The sequence below is a fragment of the Cryptotermes secundus genome, unplaced genomic scaffold (genome assembly GCF_002891405.2).
Source record: "Cryptotermes secundus unplaced genomic scaffold, Csec_1.0 scaffold206, whole genome shotgun sequence".
Classification (NCBI taxonomy): Eukaryota; Metazoa; Arthropoda; class Insecta; order Blattodea; family Kalotermitidae; genus Cryptotermes; species Cryptotermes secundus.
This window is the reverse complement of record NW_019734313.1, coordinates 632,797-654,690: the sequence shown is the minus strand read 5'-3', so window position 1 is coordinate 654,690 and position 21,894 is coordinate 632,797. Positions and strand designations below refer to the sequence as shown.

The window sequence follows — 21,894 nt, the reverse complement described above, 5'->3', positions numbered from 1 at the left end:
CCAGCTGATGCCTCTTCCAATCCCCAGGTGCCTTCCATGTGTAAATTCTTCTCTTTGGCTTCTTGAACCAAGTGTTGGTGACAATCAGTCCATTTCGTTCACAAAAGTCAATAAGCATTTGACCCCTGTGATTCCGTCCTTCTAGTCCATGTGGTCCAACAATATTCTGATATGGTTCATCTCCTACAATGCTATTCCAGTCTCCCAGTATGATGCTGTTTGTGTTACCTCTTCCATCTTCCTGAAGAATTTCTTCAATTGCGTCATACACTTTTTCCGCTTCATCATCTTCATACTCTGATGTTGGCATGTACACTTGCATAATAAGTATATCTACCGGTTCCGCCTTTAACTTCAGAGCAATTATTCTGTCATTACAAACAATCTTCTTAACAACACTCCTCACTACACTTTTATGCACCACTATTGCCACACCTCTTTCAGCCCATTCACCTCCAGAATAATACACTGTATAATCACCACTTCTTATTTCACCTTGTCCTTTCCATTGCACTTTGGTGACACCTAGAACAGACCTTACATTCCATGTTCCAATCTTGTAGCCATGATGTTCCTTCTGATCTTTGCACTTTTTCTTGTTGTAATGCCTGTATGACATTTCCTCTAGAAACACTCCCCCCCCCNGAGATCCAATTGGGGGAGTAGTTTACCTCCGGATTGTTTTGCCTCCAGAGGAAACATCTCGCATATATGGTATCTCTGTTTTTGGAAAGAGACTATCCAGGAAAAGTGATAATGTGGTAGTTTTTCCATTTGCTTTCCACATCACAGTACAGTAGCCGTCAAACCACTCTGGTCACACCTGTTGCTATACGAACTTGAACCATCTCGAGCATCATTTGCTCTGTGCTTCAAGTCGCTACTGATGACGCTGCTTCCGGCATCAGTTTTTGGTGTCTCCCTTCGTCTGATGCCTACCCTTTGACCTGTCCAGCAAGGGAGGTCCTGCCAGTAGCTACGCTACCGCTGTACTTAAACCTTAATAATTTTTAGTGATACATAAATTACTTAAGTCTTAAACCTTATTATATTTATTAGGATCATTGCCTGATAGATCCCACACCTTCCCACATAGTGAGAACAGTACTGTGACATGTCAACTCATTGCCAGGCAATGGCTCAATAAACACCCTGCATTACATACATGCAACAATAGAACAACAGGGCTATTCAACCCGTTTCTAGGCAACGGCTCAGTAAACACACTCCCGTGTAGCCAGTGACATCACACAACAGTGGATAGAGACTACGTGACATATTTTCTGTAGGTCCACTCTGAAGGTTTTTGTGGGGCCACCAAGTTCACTTGCGGGCAGTCGTAAGCTAAAGGAGTGAGTAATAGATGGACCTCACTTGAGTTCTGAAGTTACAAGGGAAAACTAATGTGGCCTGAAGAAGATTTATAAGACTCAGTGTATAACATCACATGTGCTGTAGTACATTGATGTTGGGAGTGCGTAATTTAGTGAGACACTTATAGTTCCCATGTTGTGATCTTTTGCAGGAGACAACTAGTGAAGATGGAGAATCCAGGTGCGTGTAAACTATAAATTGTGTAAATACAGCAATAGTGCTGTACTAATTGTAAGTGAAGTGCTAATAAATCCAATCATTCACTATAAAACCCGTTATTTTCATCGCGTGTACTCCCATACATGTGGCAGTTTTAAAAAGCAATCTTTTATCATAGAAGTGTTTCTAATGCAGTGGGTTGGTTCTTGGCTCTAAATATGACTTAGGAGTTTTTGTGCCATCTGAGTGCAACATCGTTGACTATTCTTTCCTCATATTCATTTATTGAACACTAGATGTTTCGGCCTAACTGGCCATCTTGCTCCAATAGGAGAACAGAAAACTGCAGTGAGCAGCAAAATCCTTAACCATAACAACCTCTACACCTGAAGATGGCCAATTAGGCGAAACATATAGTGTCCAATAAAGGAATACACAGAAAGAACAGTGAATGACGTTGCATTTGGCACAAAAACTTCATAGTCAGATGTATACAGTGCAACAGGATGCTGAACTATAACATTCTTGACTGTAATTCAGGGATTCTGGTAAACATAAATGCACAATGGAAATGTCTTAAAAATATTAAGTTTGAATCTGGATTCCAGAAAACTTGAAAATTGCTGAATTCAGATCTTATTGTGTTCAGAATGTGGGAAACTTGAGACTGGTGTGGCTTGCTTCACCTTTCCATGACCTTCTGGTATCCCCTTTGTCACTCTATTCCTGAATTATCAACATCCCCTTTCACACTCCACTTACACATTATTTATTATTGACACATAGTTTTAGATTAACAGTAATGTTATAACTTACCTAAACCTAAAGTGTTACTCGTTATAGATAGTCATGCCCTCCTTTACTGCCGATTTTGGGAAAAGACAAACTGGTAGTTATAGTTACTCTGTACTGGAGTATACACATCAATACCAGCCCTCGAATGTGTGGAATAAAGGTTGGCATTATTATGTTTCATTTTCTTACAGTATCTGAAATAATAGAAATTGTATTTGTCTCAGTCACGTTTTGCAACTGTGAGAGTTGGAAGTCTCAAACAAAACAAGAGAACGCAGAAGAGCATGTTGTCAGTTAAGTGAGTGGGCCAGATGTGCTGATTGATATTCATTTAGCTATGTATGAATTCAAGGTTCATTATATGGCTGATTTCTTAATAGTCACAGAGCAGTAATTGCTGATAAAAATGAATAAATAAATAAAGTGATCTGAACTGAAAAATGGACTAACTGATCAGATTGGTTGTGATGTTTTTATCTAAACTTATCTGTCCAGGTAGAATTGCTGCCCTACCTCATAAAGTGACAAAGTCAAAGTTTCCCAGTAGCCACATCAGACACAAAAGCAAGGATTGGGTTCAGTAATTTTAGTAACATGTGTACACATTTTGAAAGTGAACAGCACAAAAATATTCCTAGAGATATTTACATTTGTCTACTTCAACAGCAATAAATATCATATTTGAGGATCTTGTAACATTTTATATTACTGAAAATTTTTATAGCTTATTCTAAGTATCTACTACAACTGAGAGACTGTATGACCTGTCTGTCTGACCCTGGTACATGGTCTTTCTTTAGCTGTTAACAGTTATTCTGATAGTTCATTGGGATGGTATTGCATCGATAATACAATGATTGATGAATATGGAACTACTAGCGGAATGAAAATTGACAGAGGAAACTGAAGTAATTGGAGAAATCTGCCACAGTACCATTTTGTACACCACAAAATGGTGCAGGGTAGGTTGTCTCCAAGTTCTTCTGTTCCTCCTGCCAATTCTGCTGTTGCTCCATATTCATTGTACATTGTGCTGTCAACACAGGATGGTCCTGGTATTGAAAGCATCTGTAAATAATCAGCTTTAAAAAATCGCCATGGTTTGTAAAAGCCCATCACTGTTAGATCTCATGGGCCTCTGATGTCAGTTCAATTTATTTAACATCTTTATTAGCTCTTTGTCATCTCCATCTGCTCCTTTTTGTGTGGTACTGCAGGTCAGTGTTGCCCAAGGCCTCCATTTTCCAATTTTTGGAATATTATTTATAGGAATGTGGTAGCATTCTTTGGATGGGGGATTGACCTGTTACAGAGCCTGTTTACCTACTGTAGAGGACATTTGTACATGTTTCCATGGCCAGAGTGAAGTTCAAAACCACAACCCAAGTATTGAGCAGCAGTAGAAGACAGGCCAACTACACTACATGACCACAATGATCACCTCTTAGCTAAAAAAAATCCACTTTTATTTTCATTTCTTCCCAGAGTGGTATCTTTCTTAAAGGTTTTCAGTCAGCATTTCATATTGTCATATGATAGAATGACTATAAACAGGTTTTGGATTTATGATTGGATTTATTCAATTCTTTGATACAGCATGTGACTACACTTTACAGTTCACCGCTACCCACACTAGTGTCCACAGGCATGGCTTTACTAGACGTTGCTCAATATTGGCTTTCAGCAGCTGATGTCCCCCTTCCTCTGTGTTCCAAAATTATCCTGGGCCTCAGCTACCAGCTTCTAACAGCAACAGCTCACAATGACTGGACCTCAGCAATTCACTGACTGACTGACTGACTGACTAATTCAGTCACTCACCAAAAAAACTCTGTTCACTAACTCCACTCAACTCAACTCACATCACTTCACTGCACTAACTGTTCTGAATCTTGGCGTGGACCACACATTAAATACCGTTTCTCTGTTGCTGTATCTGATTGTTGTCATGGAAACATGCTTGTTTGCAAAGTTGTTACGTAGCAATGGCTGTTGTATATTTGCTTGTCTCACAGCTGTTGCCCAGGAAGGGGTCTACTTTCCACAATATATATATATATTATTTGGCTGTGGTTGCCACATACTCCACCCGCACATCTGTGTTGACTCATTTATCCTGATATATCATGTGAAGAATAAGATTTATAAAGTTTCGTACAATATAGTTTTCCCTGTTCTCATAACATTTTTTTATTGCACAAACAGTTAATTCAGTTTATTATCTAGAAATAAGGATTCATTACCAGCTCAGTCTGGACATATAAGATGTAAATTTAAGTTGCTTGATGTATATGCCATTCATTATATCAAGCAGCCCCTCACTTCAAACCATATCTCAGCATAAATGATATAATGATACAAATTCCATCCCAAGTGCAAACAACGTATTATGTGTCCTTGATCTTGTTCACCTACACTACATGTTTCGGCCTCAGACGGCCATCATCGGGTGTATAACACTCACGTCACTGTCACACTGCAATCAGCCCAAAATTTAACATTTAAACACTTTTCTTGTTATTATCAATATCTACTTCGTTGATATCTGTCTGGATGTAGATTATTTTACACACGTAATCTACATCCAGACAGATATCAATGAAGTAGATGTTGATAATAACAAGAAAAGTGTTTTAAATGTTACATTTTGGGCTGATTGCAGTGTGACAGCGACGTGAGTGTTATACACCCGATGATGGCCGTCTGAGGCCGAAACATGTAGTGTAGGTGAACAAGATCAAGGACACATAATACATTGTTTGCACTTGGGACGGAATTTATATCATTATATCATTTATCGTATGGAGTGCAACAGGATGCTTAAATATAATATTATATCTCAGCATGTTACACATAACTTGCTAAACTTCTAATTAGCAATCTGTAACCTGTAAAGATCTTTCCAATGTCTTCATAACAATGTAAGATTTTCCCTTAACCAGTTTTCCTGCAGCAGTTGACTTGCAGACACAACCACCGCAGCAGAATGATCAACAGGATTCAGAAGGGGGCTGCATGTGCTAAAAGAAAACAGGAAATAGAGAAGAAGGATAAATGATACTGTTTCAAAGGAGCAGTAAAGTGGCAGTGGTGACAGCAGCCAAGAAAGTGAGAACTGCATAACATTGTTAAGGTGACATTGTGAGAAAAATGTCACTGATTTCACCAAAATAAATTATTGCTTGTTCAACATCAGGTATTAGATTTTCCCTGTTGATTGTTTATGTTATATATTTTTTGCCTCTTGTTTGTATTGAACACCCTTCCAAACATCAGATTTTTTAATGCAAACAGTGTACACACATTTATTGCTAAATGCACAATGCTGTACTTACCTGAGTATATACACAGTTGTGTGCTGTATGAAAAAAAATGCCTTCAAACATCAAAATGAGAATGCATATACATACAGATAATTGCACACATTGTGCAAGTTGTTTTTTCTTTAAGCTTCTGCAGGCAGCTTATAGTTGTTTTAAGGCGGTGGTGTCCAAACAGAATATGTGAAGCACTGCCGAAAATTACAACGTTTTTGTTTGAGTTTTGCTCGTTTTTCTGTCCCTTTCTCTCCTTCCAGACATCCACTTCACTTGGCCCATTGCCATGCAGCTAAAATCTTTCAGCAATCCTTTCACAAATCGTTTCCCTTTTAAAGGGCGAAGAAGCAAGCAACTGCAACAGACTGCAGAAAATTGCTTTTCATGAAAACCGACATGGCAGCAACATCATTGTCATAGGTTATGTGAATTTGGCTTGAAATGACATTGCCATACAAATATTTGCCTTTACTGACTTTTTGGTGAACCCGCTGAAACTTTTTTTAACTCCAGTAAGTTACTTTACCACAGTTTTGGAACAGTTACATGAAGGGAGGCAAAAATGTTCAATATGAGATTTGAGGTATTTACAGCAGTGAATATTAAGGCTGGTCTGGGATGTGATGCCATGTAAGTCTGGTAGATGATAATCATTGTTTTGAAGGAACCTGCTGCCTTCATCTTCAGGGGAGAAGAAGTAAAAAATGTTGGTAATCATCTGCATCACATCCCTGAAGACTGCATTCTTGAAAATATTCAGCCTTGGGTTAGGCTTGATATTTTAGTTTTATAGTTAGGCACTGGCAGAATCAGTATCAAAATAAAGAAAAAAGGTCAAATATATGATGTACTGATTCCCAAACAGCTATATTTCTCTAATGGTGAATATCAATTTGAACACCCATTAAAAAGGAATTTTCTGGTAATTTTACAAACTTGGAAATTGAGTCTCTTCCAAAGTGAATCCCCAAGCCAGATATCAATATCTGTGAATAGTCAGACTAAAACATCAGGCTGTTATTAACTAACATCTCAGAGACTGACATGCCATATTTTCTAATTAAAACAAGATTCCTTGGGAACAAAATTATTTTGTGGTATCTGTGAGAATCTCAAACTCGACAAGTTCTGTGTTCGATCCAGAATACCACAAATGATTAAGGCACTGACCTTAGTTTTCATTTGTGGTCCTGTCCGTGTGTTTTGAGGCCTAAAAATTCTGATACAGGATATATGGAAGGTTTCACATTATGAGTGTGTACATAGTATTACTGTACCTGCGATAACAGTTCTTTAATTTTGATACATAAATAAACTGTGCAGATGTTATCTGAAGAATAGCTACAACAATTTTTTGAAAATTTTAACAGTCTCTTGTTTTCCTGTAAAGTCATTTGGAATTCAGAATTTAGTCCCTGTCTGATTGGCAGATATTTCTTGAGTCAAAGTATTCCAACCAACAGAAGTCTTCATTTCCAGAACAATCAGTTCACTTGAAATGTATGCTGCGGTAATGCATACTGTGTAAAAGAAATGTCTGAATAGTAGTCCAGGCCACAGTTTAGAATTTATGTTTCACTACTATTTGACACATTGTAATTACATTCCTGTAATTGTATGTGGCTACAGTTTGAGCCCAAGCTGGTGTTTAATGGAACATTATGATATATGATTATTGAAATATTGAAGGTAATGGAGAGCTAAATCATTTCATTAACTCCTGCTCAATCAAAACGTCCTGAATATTTACTTATGTATCAGTTTGATTGGCTGGTATTTTTAATTTCTGTATTACAGATGAAGCTTAGGAATTAATCAAACGTAAGCACTATATTTGGGGACATGAACATTTGTTAAGCTGATCGTTTTAACCTAAATTTTAACATAATCTGTGAATGTTGCAAAGGACATTTTTCATGGCAAAATTCAATAGGATCTGTTTCCCATACTCAAGTAAGTACTAACAACTTTCCTACTAATAAGCTTTGTTGAAAGCCATGTTGGAAGACACACTATTCAGTGCCCTAAATTGTAGCATTTTGTAGTAGCCATAATTGATCCTTCTTCCCTTCTCTGTACCATGATAAATTAACCCTCTCACTGCCAAGCCTAATGGTACACAGGTGCAATTGCAAGATACCCAGTAAGTGTTTAAGATAAAATGTTTCATTTGGCTGTGTCATATTTTAACATGTATATGAGTTTCATGCAATAAAAAACAGCCTGTATGTACTGGCCAGATTGGATTGTGGCAGGCCTAGCAAAATTTGCCTTGCCAGCTCAGTTAGTTCATTGGCAGCATAGGGGTTAATACTTAAGATGGAAGGGTAGTGTGTTCCTTTGCAAAACTGAATTGTTAATAGCCACAGGATGGTGCAGTTGAATATCTGATTAATATTTACAATAGTAAAAATGCAATATATCAGTGTGCTTTTCTTTTAATATAAAATGATATATTCAGACAGCTGTTAATTCATGATTATTATATTTGTGCTAAATTAGCATCAATTTTCAAAATCCCTATACAAAAAATATTTGCTAGAAAAGTAAAAACACCTGAATACAGTGTATTCATACTGTGGTCACAATTTCTGTAAGAATTCTGCATACATAATGTTGACATTTTGAAGCATTCTGCACAACAGACATTTTGCTCCTACTTCAAGAAGTGCCGTAAATGTGTTTGTAACTTGCAACAAGACATAAATGTTGTGAAGTAATTGTAAATGAATAATATTAAAAATGATGACCACATTGAATTATATATTTACTTAAGAATGCTTTATGGTTGCTTGTTGTTGAAGGTAATTACACCCACAGTATTTTGTTAAGATTTTTTGTATAACTACTATGTACAATTGATTTTCCTTCATAATCATTTTTTTGCAAGTAAATTGTTCCGAATGTGAAAACAATGCAATAGTAAACTGTGTTATCAATAAAATTATGTTTCCTCAGGATTTATGATGAACTGAAAACCAGATATAAATTCAGGGTTTAATCTATTCTTTCAGAAAGAGTTATAATATCCTAAAGATAAAGTTGAGGAGTTGCAAGGCATAAATACCGGTATGATAAAAGCAAATAGTCCAATTTTGAGAACACACATTTCCAAGATGCGGTCTTTGTATTTTGGCATTGTTTGGTTTTGACATTCATCAACTCATTCAGCTATCAATTAATTTTGTAAATGACTTTGCCAACCATGGCATTACTTGATTTTTGTTCCTTTATCCAGTGAAACATCAGACTTTAATAAAAGTCAGTCTGTTGGTAACTAAATTAAGATACCAGGGCCAAGACTAATCTGAAAGTTCGTGTGATTACAAGTGTCCCTACTAAAAGACTATTGCAGCCCAGATTCATATTTTGGAATAACTCATACCAAATCTGATCTAAATCTTATAGGGGGTTTAGGACGTACCTAGATATGACAGATGTGTAAAAAGGTAAATTCAGTATGTTCAAAAAATAGACATTCTGCATGTCATATTAAAAAATAAGCCATTTTGTGTGTTCCAGATTCATTATAATTATTACCATATTTTAAGCTACAAGAGTAGTCAGAAAATATCTGCAAAGTGGACATATCTTTTTTGCGAATAGCCCCACTGCTGAATGTGCAAATAACCTTACAGAGTTATATAGAGGAATTAATGAATTTAAGAAGGGTTACCAGCTAAAAACTAACCTCGTAAAGGATGTGAACAGTGATCTGCTTGCAGATTCCCAGAATGTTTTCAATAGATGGAAGAAATACTTCTCTCAGATATTTTATGTACGATGTACATAGGGTTAGTGAAGTCAGGCAGGTGGAAAGTTGAGCTGAGCAGCCTAGACTTTTCATACACAGAATTACTGGGGTTTTGGACTTTTTCCATCATTCAGAATTTTAGGTAATAGAGGACATGGCGTTTCAGAAACTGGATCTGTTTCCGTCTTCAGGTGAGAAAGGAAGACACCTACGCAGTTGGGACCCTTAGAAAGAGCTAACCTACTCAGTTGGTGTCTTCCTTTTCACCTGAAGACTGAAACAGATCCAGTTTCCGAAATATCATGTCCTCTATTACCTAAAATTCCAGATGAAGGAAAAAGTCCAAAACCCCAGTAATTCTGTGTGTCATCCACCATCGTCAGAACCCTTTAGAATCTAGACCTTGATGTTTAAATTGCTATTGAAACGTTAAAAAGGTATAAATTTAACTAACTGCCAGCAGTATAAAAAAAAAAAGTAAAGCTATCCCTGTACCAGGCCATGAAGGCCCATAGGGTTGTGAGATGTTGAGGGTCCCACATCATCTAGACAATTGGCTCAAAGATAGCAGTAAGGTTGTCAGCCTTACACGCCAGCCACGCTTTACTCCCCAGGAAAATTATTTAATTAATTCCTGGTATTCATTTCTGTTAGAGGCTGAGTAAACCCCAGGGCCTAGTGCGGCTGGAAGGATTAGGTCAACTGAAAAAATCCAATGACCTCATTGGGACTTGAACCCACAACCTTCTGGCTTGTAGCATAGCCCCTGAAGCACTACGCTACCGCGTGCCCCAACTGCCAGCAAAACTGATTCAAACAGGAGGTGAAACATGTTCTCAGAATTATTGGGTTTATGATATTGTAGCATGTAGACCCGTTATTAAGTAGTGGTCCATACCGATGTGCTATAAGCAGGACAGCGAGATTTTGTGCAATGCAGTGCAGGGAAGTGAAGAGTTAGTTGGTCAGGTAGTGAGTTAGTTGAAGAACTACAGTTCAGTTGTTGGGAGCTGCTGATGTTAGGAGCTTGTAGCTGAGGCATGGGAATATTTCAGGAACCCAAAGTAAGAGGAATGTCCTCTGTTGGAAGCTGTTACCAGAGACAAGTTCTGAAGACACANCCGCTTCTGATCCTTCAGATCTAGGGCAGCTCTTTCTAAGGGTCCCAACTGAGTAGGTGCCTTCCCCGTTTACCTGAGGATACGTCGTGTTTTCTATTCTCTAGAATACCAGATGACGGAAAAGGTAAAGAAAACCTAGTGATTCTGAGGGTGGTGGTTTTTCCAACGTGTTTAAGCCGCTTCTGATCCTTCAGATCTAGGGCAGCTCTTTCTAAGGGTCCCAACTGAGTAGGTGCCTTCCCCGTTTACCTGAGGATACGTCGTGTTTTCTATTCTCTAGAATACCAGATGACGGAAAAGGTAAAGAAAACCTAGTGATTCTGAGGGTGGTGGTTTTTCCAACGTGTTTAAGCCGCTTCTGATCCTTCAGATCTAGGGCAGCTCTTTCTAAGGGTCCCAACTGAGTAGGTGCCTTCCCCGTTTACCTGAGGATACGTCGTGTTTTCTATTCTCTAGAATACCAGATGACGGAAAAGGTAAAGAAAACCTAGTGATTCTGAGGGTGGTGGTTTTTCCAACGTGTTTAAGCCGCTTCTGATCCTTCAGATCTAGGGCAGCTCTTTCTAAGGGTCCCAACTGAGTAGGTGCCTTCCCCGTTTACCTGAGGATACGTCGTGTTTTCTATTCTCTAGAATACCAGATGACGGAAAAGGTAAAGAAAACCTAGTGATTCTGAGGGTGGTGGTTTTTCCAACGTGTTTAAGCCGCTTCTGATCCTTCAGATCTAGGGCAGCTCTTTCTAAGGGTCCCAACTGAGTAGGTGCCTTCCCCGTTTACCTGAGGATACGTCGTGTTTTCTATTCTCTAGAATACCAGATGACGGAAAAGGTAAAGAAAACCTAGTGATTCTGAGGGTGGTGGTTTTTCCAACGTGTTTAAGCCGCTTCTGATCCTTCAGATCTAGGGCAGCTCTTTCTAAGGGTCCCAACTGAGTAGGTGCCTTCCCCGTTTACCTGAGGATACGTCGTGTTTTCTATTCTCTAGAATACCAGATGACGGAAAAGGTAAAGAAAACCTAGTGATTCTGAGGGTGGTGGTTTTTCCAACGTGTTTAAGCCGCTTCTGATCCTTCAGATCTAGGGCAGCTCTTTCTAAGGGTCCCAACTGAGTAGGTGCCTTCCCCGTTTACCTGAGGATACGTCGTGTTTTCTATTCTCTAGAATACCAGATGACGGAAAAGGTAAAGAAAACCTAGTGATTCTGAGGGTGGTGGTTTTTCCAACGTGTTTAAGCCGCTTCTGATCCTTCAGATCTAGGGCAGCTCTTTCTAAGGGTCCCAACTGAGTAGGTGCCTTCCCCGTTTACCTGAGGATACGTCGTGTTTTCTATTCTCTAGAATACCAGATGACGGAAAAGGTAAAGAAAACCTAGTGATTCTGAGGGTGGTGGTTTTTCCAACGTGTTTAAGCGTTTTTTTTATTGGCCATTGTATCTGTTAAGAAACAACTGAATTACTGACGCGCCATATAGAACAGCTGACACTGGGAAACCACGCGGCTATGCAATTGTGAGAAGACTGGCATGCAACATTGCTTGGAAATTGAGTTTCTGAGTCTCGCCGCGAGTTGCGCTGCCGTTTCCTCAATTTGCGCATCTCCTTTCACTAACATGTGTTCAACTCAAGCTGATAACAATTCTCGGATATCGCGGTTGCGTTGCAGTTGCCGTTTTTGATGCTGTGCCCACCGCCGTAGAGATGGCAGCAGCAGTATTCGCAGATGACTACTGCAAATGTTTAAATGTTTGCGGGCAGGTTTGTAACTCTCGTGCAAGCGTATTTACTGTTTTTGATCAGTTATTGAGGGTTCTTAAGAGTTGGAGTGTGAATTAATTTGTGAGAAATTATTAGGATTTCTGTGACAAAAACATGTTGTGGAATCACATATATAATTGCTTCTAATTATATTCTTTCATAGTATTACAAACTGTTTGTGTAACGTAGTCTTTTCAAAATTAGTTACCAGTTTTCCTTTTCTGAAATAACCGAAATAGGTGAAATACGCATTATTGTAAGTATCGTATTACGTTACGGTGAATGTAAAGGATTTCAAATGATTTAAATCATATAATTCAGCCTGTATTAGTTAAAAGTGGGAACTTGACCTGGTATATAGCAAACCACCAACATTTATAGTCGATTACTTTTGGCTGTAAATATTACTTTATAACAGTCCCAGCAACAAGGCCTTGGACAAAGAGAAGTATTTATGCTTCTGAACTATTTGTGATGGCAGTGGATGTATAAACAAACTTTTTCAGAGTCCCTTCAGATCAGATTGATTCAAAATGATTACTACAGCTTATGATTGCCATTCACAATGGCACATTGCACATTTAGAAATCTAAAAACTTCATGGTTAAACATATCTAAAAGTTATAAGAAAGAAATTCTTTGCCATGTAACCTGCTGTGATGCAAATTCCTCCCACATGATTCTATCAGCTGTCTCGTGCCCCATCGGCGTTTTCCTCATAACCGCATGTGGACAATGCAAACATTTATTTTGTGGGTGGGAAATTTTGCCCAGGAGAAGTTTATGGAATTCAAGGAGTAATTTTTCTCAGGCTTTGCCACAATTATGTTGATATTATGCACGGAAAGCTAAGTTTTGATGGAAGCCAGGATGGCTGAGTTACTGTTCTTACCTAGGCTTCTGGCACATTAGTCAGGAAGTTAGGTTTTTCCTTTCTCTATTGCATTCAGACTGAATCTAGGGCCCACACACCACCCCATTCAATAGGTATCAGGCTTGGTTTCCTCAGAGGGTGAAGTGTCTGGGGCATGGTGTTGATAGGTCCCCTCCATTTAGTGTGAAGATTAAGAGTGGTTGGAGCTATACCTCCACTACCCATACATCTTCATGATGTGGTGGCCAATTAGCACAAGGAGAACTTTACATTCATCATTATCATCACTGCCACATTACATAAAGTTTAATTTTTATCTCAATGCTGTAAATTGGCAGCCATATTGTTCATTTTATGATACGTCATTCTGTAGTAAATTTTATGGTTCATATTCTCACTTCCAGTTCTAATTCTGAATGGTTATTTACTAATTACTTGCATGTAAATATGATTTACAGTACCATAAAAACCCAGTTTCAGTATTCTGTTTATCACCGAGTGTTTGGCCAGAAATGAAGCCCCTAACCTATAAAAAAGATGTGATAATGGCAGTATCATGAGATACGCAAATAGATTTTTATTTGACCACTGTATAACCAAAATCAAACAAAATTGTTCCTATATTGTTACATTTGAAAATATACATGAACTAATGAAATTGTTCACTCATTTGTAAATATAACCATGGTTTTTATGATCAGATGATAATGAATAATGATTTGAAAGGGATTTAGGAGGAAGTAGTTGTTGCATAATATAAGACACTGTCCTGGTATTTGCCTGGAGGGACAGAAAAATTTTGGTGAGAATAGTGTCATGGCCTTGATTCAAACTAGGCCCTCCAAAGTGCAAGTTAGGGGCATTAGCACCTGAAGGAACTTGTCCAGTGTTAACTGCTGTTATAACTCTTGGAATGTTTCTGATGCTAGTAAGTTGGCGTGAAGTGAGGTGAAGAGTACCAAGGATTAACTCTTCTGCCACAAAGATGGAGCTGGGATAGCTCAGTTGATGTAGTGGCTATGTTATGGGCTAGACAGCGAAAATTTGCTCCTTTGATTCTGCTATTGTCCAGTCTCAGTTCAAGACACTATGTGCTGACTGAGACCCACATAACCAGAACTATCCAAGGTGACTACATAAGTGGAGCAAAACAGCATTACAGTGAGCAGCAGGTTCCTTAACCACAACAAACTGTACACCTGATGATGGCTGGTTAGGCTGAAACATATGGTGTCAATAAAAGAAAAGCAGTGAGTGAATAGTAACCAAAGTTGCACATAGACACCGTAAAAGCAAAACATAAAGTCAGATCCTAACCCCTCTGGCAATGATCATGTCAGCAAAGTGTTGACTTAAAATATGTGATTGTTATATGGCCTAATGGTGATATACAGTGTGCTGTAGACCAGTGCTTCTGTGAAGCAAAATGTGTGGATTATGGGTTAGCCTGACTAGACAGGAGGGTGTCCAGCTCTTCTGCCAGAATGTGTACTGATTCATTTGCTCTGCATTGGTTGTCAAGCTTGGGAGTTTTGTTTGTTGTGGTGGTGTGTGGGTATCATTCCTTGTCGAGTTGGTCTGTTCCCGTGTGTCAACCAGCAGGTTACTAGAATTTTATGAACTTTTAAAGGTTTATAAAGATTTTAAGTTTAAAAATGTGTTCACATGCAACAGACTAAGGTGACAGGGCAACGGTTTAGGCAAGAGTGCCTACACCTGATGATGGCCATGTGAGGCTGAAACACTTTGTAAAATCATATACACAACAATACTTACTTACTTATGGAGCTGAGCCCTTCTGGAGGAGCTGCCAATTCTGCAGCCACTCAATTTCCCAGCATTTTATGGAACCCAAAGGTTCATTACCGTGTTCACAAGAGCTCTCCACTGGTCCCTATCTGGAGCCAGATCAATCCAATCAATACCATCCCATCCTATCTCTCTAAGATCCATTTTAATATTGTCCACCCACATACGCCTTGGTCTTCCCAGTGGTCTCTTTCCTTCTGGCTTTCCCACCAATATCCTATATGCGTTCCTCGACTCCCCCATTAGTGCTACATGCCCTGCCCACCTCATCATCGTTGACTTGATCATTCTAATTATACTTGGAGAAGAGTACAAGTTATGAAGCTCCTCATTATGCAGTTTTCTCCAATCTCCTGTCATTTCATCTGCCTTCGGTACAGATATTCTCCTCAACACCCTATTCTCAAACACTCTCAGTCTATGTTCCTCTCTTAATGTCAGAGACCAAGTTTCACACCCATACAGAACCACAGGCAAAATTATAGTTTTGTATATTCTAATTTTATGTTTTTGGACAGCAGACAAGAAGACAAAAGATTCTGGACTGAATGGTAGGAAGCATTACCCAAGTTCAGTCTCCTCTTAATTTCCTCCTGAATCAGGTTTCAATCTGTTATCGTTGTTCCCAAATATCTGAACTGTGCCACATTTTCAAAGCATCTGTTTCCTCTCTTTATATCATGATTTTGCCCTGCATTTTGGTGATGAGGCAGCAGCATATACTTAGTTTTCTCTGTGTTTACTTCTAGACCAACCCCTTTACTTGCGGCAATTAAAGTTTGTTTGTTTTTCTTTATGGTATCTATGTTATCACCCAGTAGATTCACATCATCGGCCTAGGCCAACAGCTGATTTGTCCCATTCAATTTCAGTCCCACCTGGTTTCCCTGGACATTCCTAATGGCATATTCTAAAGCAAAATTGAAAACGAGTAGTTATAAATCATCTCCTTGTTTTAGACCATTCTGGATAGGAAATTTATCAGAAAAATGTTTACCTACACGGAGTTTCCTATGCATTTTGTTTAAACACATTTTACTCAACCTAACTGAATCATAGGCTTTCTTGAAGTCTGAATACACAACAATAGGCTGGGGAAATCTGCAATAGGAATAGTATCATAACTTGTACTCTTCATCTCCAAAAGTTATTAGGATTATTAAGTCAAGAAAGATTAGAGAAGCAAGGTGTATAAAGTGCATGAGTCACAAGAAATATGTAGAAAATTTTAGTGGGAAAACCTGAAGGGAAGAGGACACTTTGGAAGTATAAGGGTAGATGGGAGGATAATATTAAACTGTGTCATAGAGAAGTGGGTTTGGAGCATGTGGACTGGATTCATTTGGCTCAAGATAGTTACCAGTAGTGAGCTCTTCTGAATGCAGTGATGAAGCTTTGTTTCTGTAAAAGAGAGGTCCTTAATAAGGAGGTAGGCAGTTGTTATCTTCTGAGAGACTTCTCCCAGGTGTTTGTTTTCATTTGGCCATAGGAAATCATTTTTAAATATATTCAGAAGATGGTTTCTGTTTCACAGCTGTCAGATTTACGCATTGCTTACATACTCCTTTGCACTGACAAAGGCAAGGAAATGTTAGGTTCTCAAAGCAGCAAATATTAAGATATAAGTCATCTGGGATGTGATGAGATTGGCATGCTTTCAAAGGAACCTGCTGCCCGATGTTCAAGAAACAAAAGTCAAAATCACGAATGTGGAGCTAAAATAAAATTCTACAAGATTACATAATAAGAATTCTATGTGAAAATGGTAGTAAGAATAATGATATGAATTTTATGATTTCAATATATACTGATTGATGTTTATTTGGACATAAAAAGTGATACTGTAAGGATGATGTGGAAGGTGTGCCTTCTGTTGGAAATCAAGATCATGGAAGAGAGCAACAAATTTTTCCTTGACCTTAGATTGGATCATCATAGTGTGTTCACAAATGTAAATCGTTCATTAGGAACTTGACCACAGATTGGATCATCATAGTGTGTTCAGAAGTGTAAATCATTCTTTAGGAATTTGAAATAATATTGAAAAAATATCAAGATAATTTTTGGAATACAAATAAACTTTGGAGGCCAGAACAGTTAGCAGAAGTATAAATGTAAATGAGGTACACAAAATGTATACAAAAGTATGCAGTCTACACAAAGTAGACACTACTGTATCAACATTTGATCTTGTTGCCACAACATGTTTTGACCCTTATACTTTGTCATCATCAGGCTCATTTGTTGAATTGTGTCTACCCAATTGCATCTAATTCTTTGATAAGGATCCTTATTGTGCGCTTGAGTGTTTTTAAAAGCATAAATTGAGTCTTTCAGTTAAACATTTTAAATACTCATAATACAATTTAAGAAATTAGAGACTAAAGATTAAATCATAACACTTAAAATTGTACTAAAATGGAAAATGAAGTATTTTTGCAATAAATTTAAGACTTTGTAACAGTTTAACAACTGAATTTTGTATCATTGTACTCGTATGCCTAATGATGACCCAGTATGAGGGTCGAAACATGTTGCATCAATAAAAACAAATGTTGATAGGATAGTGTCTGCTTTGTTTTAAATACAGAATATTGTTGTGTAGACTGCATACTTTTGTACACATTTTGTGAACCTTGTTTATAGCACAAAACAGGATGCATACTGTTAAGAGTGTAAATGTAATTTACTGAACCGGTGTGCATACCACATGAAGAAAATTAGGAAATTTCAGACCTGAAGTTATATAAGGATTTACAAGTTATGCATACCTGAGAATACTTGATTGATTGATAGTCTTTTATTTTACAATGATGTATACACTTTTTGGGTTAGATAAAATTGAATGAGATAGGATAACTGAATGTTGGCTTTGGAGTGATGACCAAGGAAGTGGCCATGGTATATTGAAAATACTCTTTGTACATCTGCCCTTTGGGAAGTAAGGAAAACCTCAGTCGGGATATTCAATTCCTTGCCAAGATTCAACTAGGATATCAGCTTTGAGCAGGAGAGTAAGTGTGACAGAAATTTACAATATTATTTATTAACTTATTATTGTACAGTATTTACAATTGGCAGTAATACTTCATTTTGGATCACACTTACTTGTATATAAACCAGTGCCATTCGCTCAAAATTTTAAATTCTACTGCAAAATAAATAGAGTGAAGTAGATGTTGCATATAATATATATATATACACAATGATTACATCTTCAAAATTAAATACATGATATATTTCACTATAAATCAGAAATACTGATAAATTGGCGTCCAGTTTCATTTACAAAGCCCTCTGTAAGGCTGTAAGTAAATTAAAATTTGTATTTTTATATTATTAAGCCAACAATATGAATATTGTGAAATATTCAGGTATGAAGTCCCATTTCATATAGAAATATGAATGATCAATATTATGAGATTAAACTGGATGTTTAGATTCCCAAATATGTGTTTATGACTCACTGTCCACAAACGTTCCTTTTTATTAATTTTATTTGTAATGGTGATTGTACATATTTTGATAAAACATAAAATAACTGCCACAAAATTTTCCTTTTGAGTATGTCTTGAATTAGCAGCTCATGGATGTATTATTTACATCTGATTTCAAGGCTTTAATGAGTCTTGCATTATGTTACTACTTTAACTTTTGCTCCTCCTGACATAGCAGAATATAGCAAAATTAATAAGACCGAGACCCTTATAAAATAATAAAACAAAATCTCATTTAAAATTTGAATACCAGAAGAAACTTGTCTTATACCATTGTTCACTGGTGTTATAAATGGAATGGTCACATTAAGTGAGACTAGTCGGAAGTCTGGCAAAGGCAGTGTGTGTCCTGCCTCCTCACATATGTGTTCATATTTTACTTATATTTAATTTCAGATTGGCCATGAAGAAACTAAGTTAAACAAACCTGTACTCAGTTTATTAAGATACACGATACCTTTGTTGTCTTTCACAGCACTGTGAGTACTAGAGACAAACTTAAATCTGATGATAAACCCATATCACTGCATGGAAGTACCATCCCTATAAATATTTTGTCTCCTCACCAAAAGATAACATTGTTTAGTTTTTTCAGTATGTATTTTACATGTTAGGAATTCATATGTAATCAGATAGTATAACAATAACTGATGATTTGTCATTCAGGCACACTCAAATGTGCAGTTAATCATTTTGATTTCCTAATCTCTCAGAACAGATATCAACACTGTGTCAGAAATTAACTCACCACCTGTCTGCATTATTTTCTTCAGTGTAGATAGTTTACAGTGAGATAGAAGGAAGTTGTTTATGACAGTGTATTATGAATGTCTTGTGCATACAGTTTTATCCTTTAATGGTCACTACAATAATGTTTTTGTAGCAAGCTATGTACTCCAGCTAACATGGTGCAGATAGGGTACACATTTAGAATGACAGTGAAAGGATTATGTTATGATGATAATACAGAGTTTGATTATTTAGAACTTCTTGGATATCAGTGTTAATTCTAGGATCTTTGACTGATTCAAAGGTAGTGGGATACATGAAATGTAAGATGAGTTGTAAGGATTCCCCATTATTCCAGCTGGTTTATTCCCAATAGCTGGGCATATCCTTGTGATATTATCAGCAGACTTCACCCATAGCAGAGAGGTCTGTAGGTAGAGTCTGTGACAGATCAAAATTGTTATTGGTCACTAATGTGTAAAAAGGAACCACAATTTAAGACTCCAGATTTCATATGCCACAGTGAAAAGTTTGTATTATTGGGTGAAATCTGTCGAAAAGTCTTTTTGATCTGCATCAAAGTATCCTTGAACAAACTCTTGACCCACAATTTTCTTTTCAGTAGGGAAGTTATGTCCTTATTTCATCACTTGTCCACACAGCAGTCACACGTAACGCAACTATAATTGTTAATTATTTATTTCTGTGAAACATTACATATTTAAATCAATTCATGATCATTATCAGATTGTTATTTTTACAAATAAAGGCAGATTAGTGAATTGCGTTCATATTAATTAGAGACCGGATTCAGTGAGATTGTGCACATGCCGTGGATTTAATGTATAACATAGGCAATTATGTCAAATTTTTTAAAATATATTAAGATTTCTGAATGTAACTTGGCTGTAAAGGGGCACAGGTTCCATCTCAAAATAGGTCGTAGCAAGACTATTATGGTCTCACTTATGTAACTGATCATTGACAAAGTTCATTATGCAAAAAACAGTGCACAGAATGAGGATATATATTTATTGTGTGTTGGTTGTAGTGTATGGTGATGTGCTTATATTGAAGATGGTCTTTTGATGCGGTCATCTAAGTATATCGTTTTCACATCTCACTTTGGTATTAGTATATAATTTTAGTGTTTTGTGTGTGTTACATAGATTGTATGAGGATCACCACAACATACTGTTTGAGTTATTTTGGTTGTATGTGTTAAAGGCTGTGACTGAATGTGTTGCAGACAACCACAACCATCAAAATGTACAACTCTTAAGTATAACTTCCATAGTATGCCATCATGTTCCAAATAAAATGGGTGTACCACACATTTACTATACACAGCATAACAAAATTATGCATTTAATACCACAGTTAGACATAAAACAATATACATATAGCAAAAGCATCAAGAAAGTCATCTCTAGTATAACTGTCTATATGTTCACACACAGAGGAACAGTCTCACTGTAAATGGATATAGTCTCCAGTTTATACAAAAGACAGTAAATAAGAAATTCAGTAATCGCTTTTCATTTGTAAAATTGGCCACCTGATGTTAATTGACTGGTATCAGAGAAATAAATAAGTAGTAATCATTGATGAGTATTCTGTGCGCCGTTGATGACAAGTAAGGATGCCAACACTAAAGCCAAATTATGTATTTGCATAAGAATATATGTCCTATTTGTTGTGCCATGGCATACAGTAATAGTATGTCATTAATAAATATAATACGTTCAACGGTCGAGGAAACCTGGCAACAACGGCCAGCGGAAAGAACATTTTTCCCAGAGTGCTGCTGTAACTGCCGATAGCAGAATGAGTCATTAGTGCTGATCGTGCTGATAAATGTGCACCATCAGGTGGTCTGATGTTGTCACTGCAGTAAGTCACGTTAATAGTCAGTGTCTGTTAAGACGTATTGATAGGTCGACATTTATACTAAAATGAAATTCACTACTGAAGGACATGTGTTCTTTGCCGAAACTTTTGCAAGAAAAATCTTACAGAAAATGTATCAGTAAGTTTTGTCGTAAATATACTGACTTGCCAATTCCCACAAAGTTATGTGTATCCAAGCTTGTGAAAAAGTGGCGGGCCACAGGTTCAGTGTGACATAAAGAAGCAATCGAAGAGGATTGGGCTGACTGAAGAAAAGGTTTCGGATATTGAGGCACGACTACAGGTCAGTCCCTGAAAATCATTAAGATGCTTAACACAGGAAACAGGAGTTTCGCTAGGATCTGCTTTCACAACCACAAAATTAATCAAATTTCGCCCATATAAAATGACAGTTATGCATGAACTGAAACAACCAGATTATGAAGCAAGAATTCGATTTTGCAATTGGCTGCTGCAAAATGTGTACAATGGAATCGTGGATCCAAGCTTCTGTTCATGACTGATGAAGCATGGGTTCACGTTAGTGGCCATGTCAGTGCACAAACTGTAAGAATATGGAGTGATGAAAATTCTCACGCTATACAGCAAGTGCCATTACATAGTGAAAGGTGGGGGTGTGGTGTGCTGTAAGTCCATGGCAAATCATTGGCCCCTTATTTTTCCACAAAACCGTGAACTCTGACCGCTACGTTAATGATATACGGAATCCGATCTTCAGTCAACTGGCTACTGAAGAAAGACAGTATGGGTATTTTCAGCAAGACAACGCTATGGCACATACGGCTAATGCAACCATGGTCA

At 37.4% G+C, this 21,894-nt stretch overlaps 1 protein-coding gene across 1 annotated transcript in view; it reads left to right on the top strand.

Annotated features, from left to right (window-relative positions):
* The window catches only part of LOC111868518 (ras-related protein Rab6), a 44,707-nt gene extending 36,303 nt beyond the window's left edge, over positions 1 to 8,404 (top strand). Inside the window, exon 7 of the mRNA XM_023859213.2 lies at positions 5,282 to 8,404. Within this exon, the coding sequence (XP_023714981.1) occupies positions 5,282 to 5,352 (71 nt within the window). The 3' untranslated portion in view covers positions 5,353 to 8,404. The remainder of the gene's footprint in view (positions 1 to 5,281) is intronic.
* The last annotated feature ends 13,490 nt before the right edge of the window (positions 8,405 to 21,894 follow it).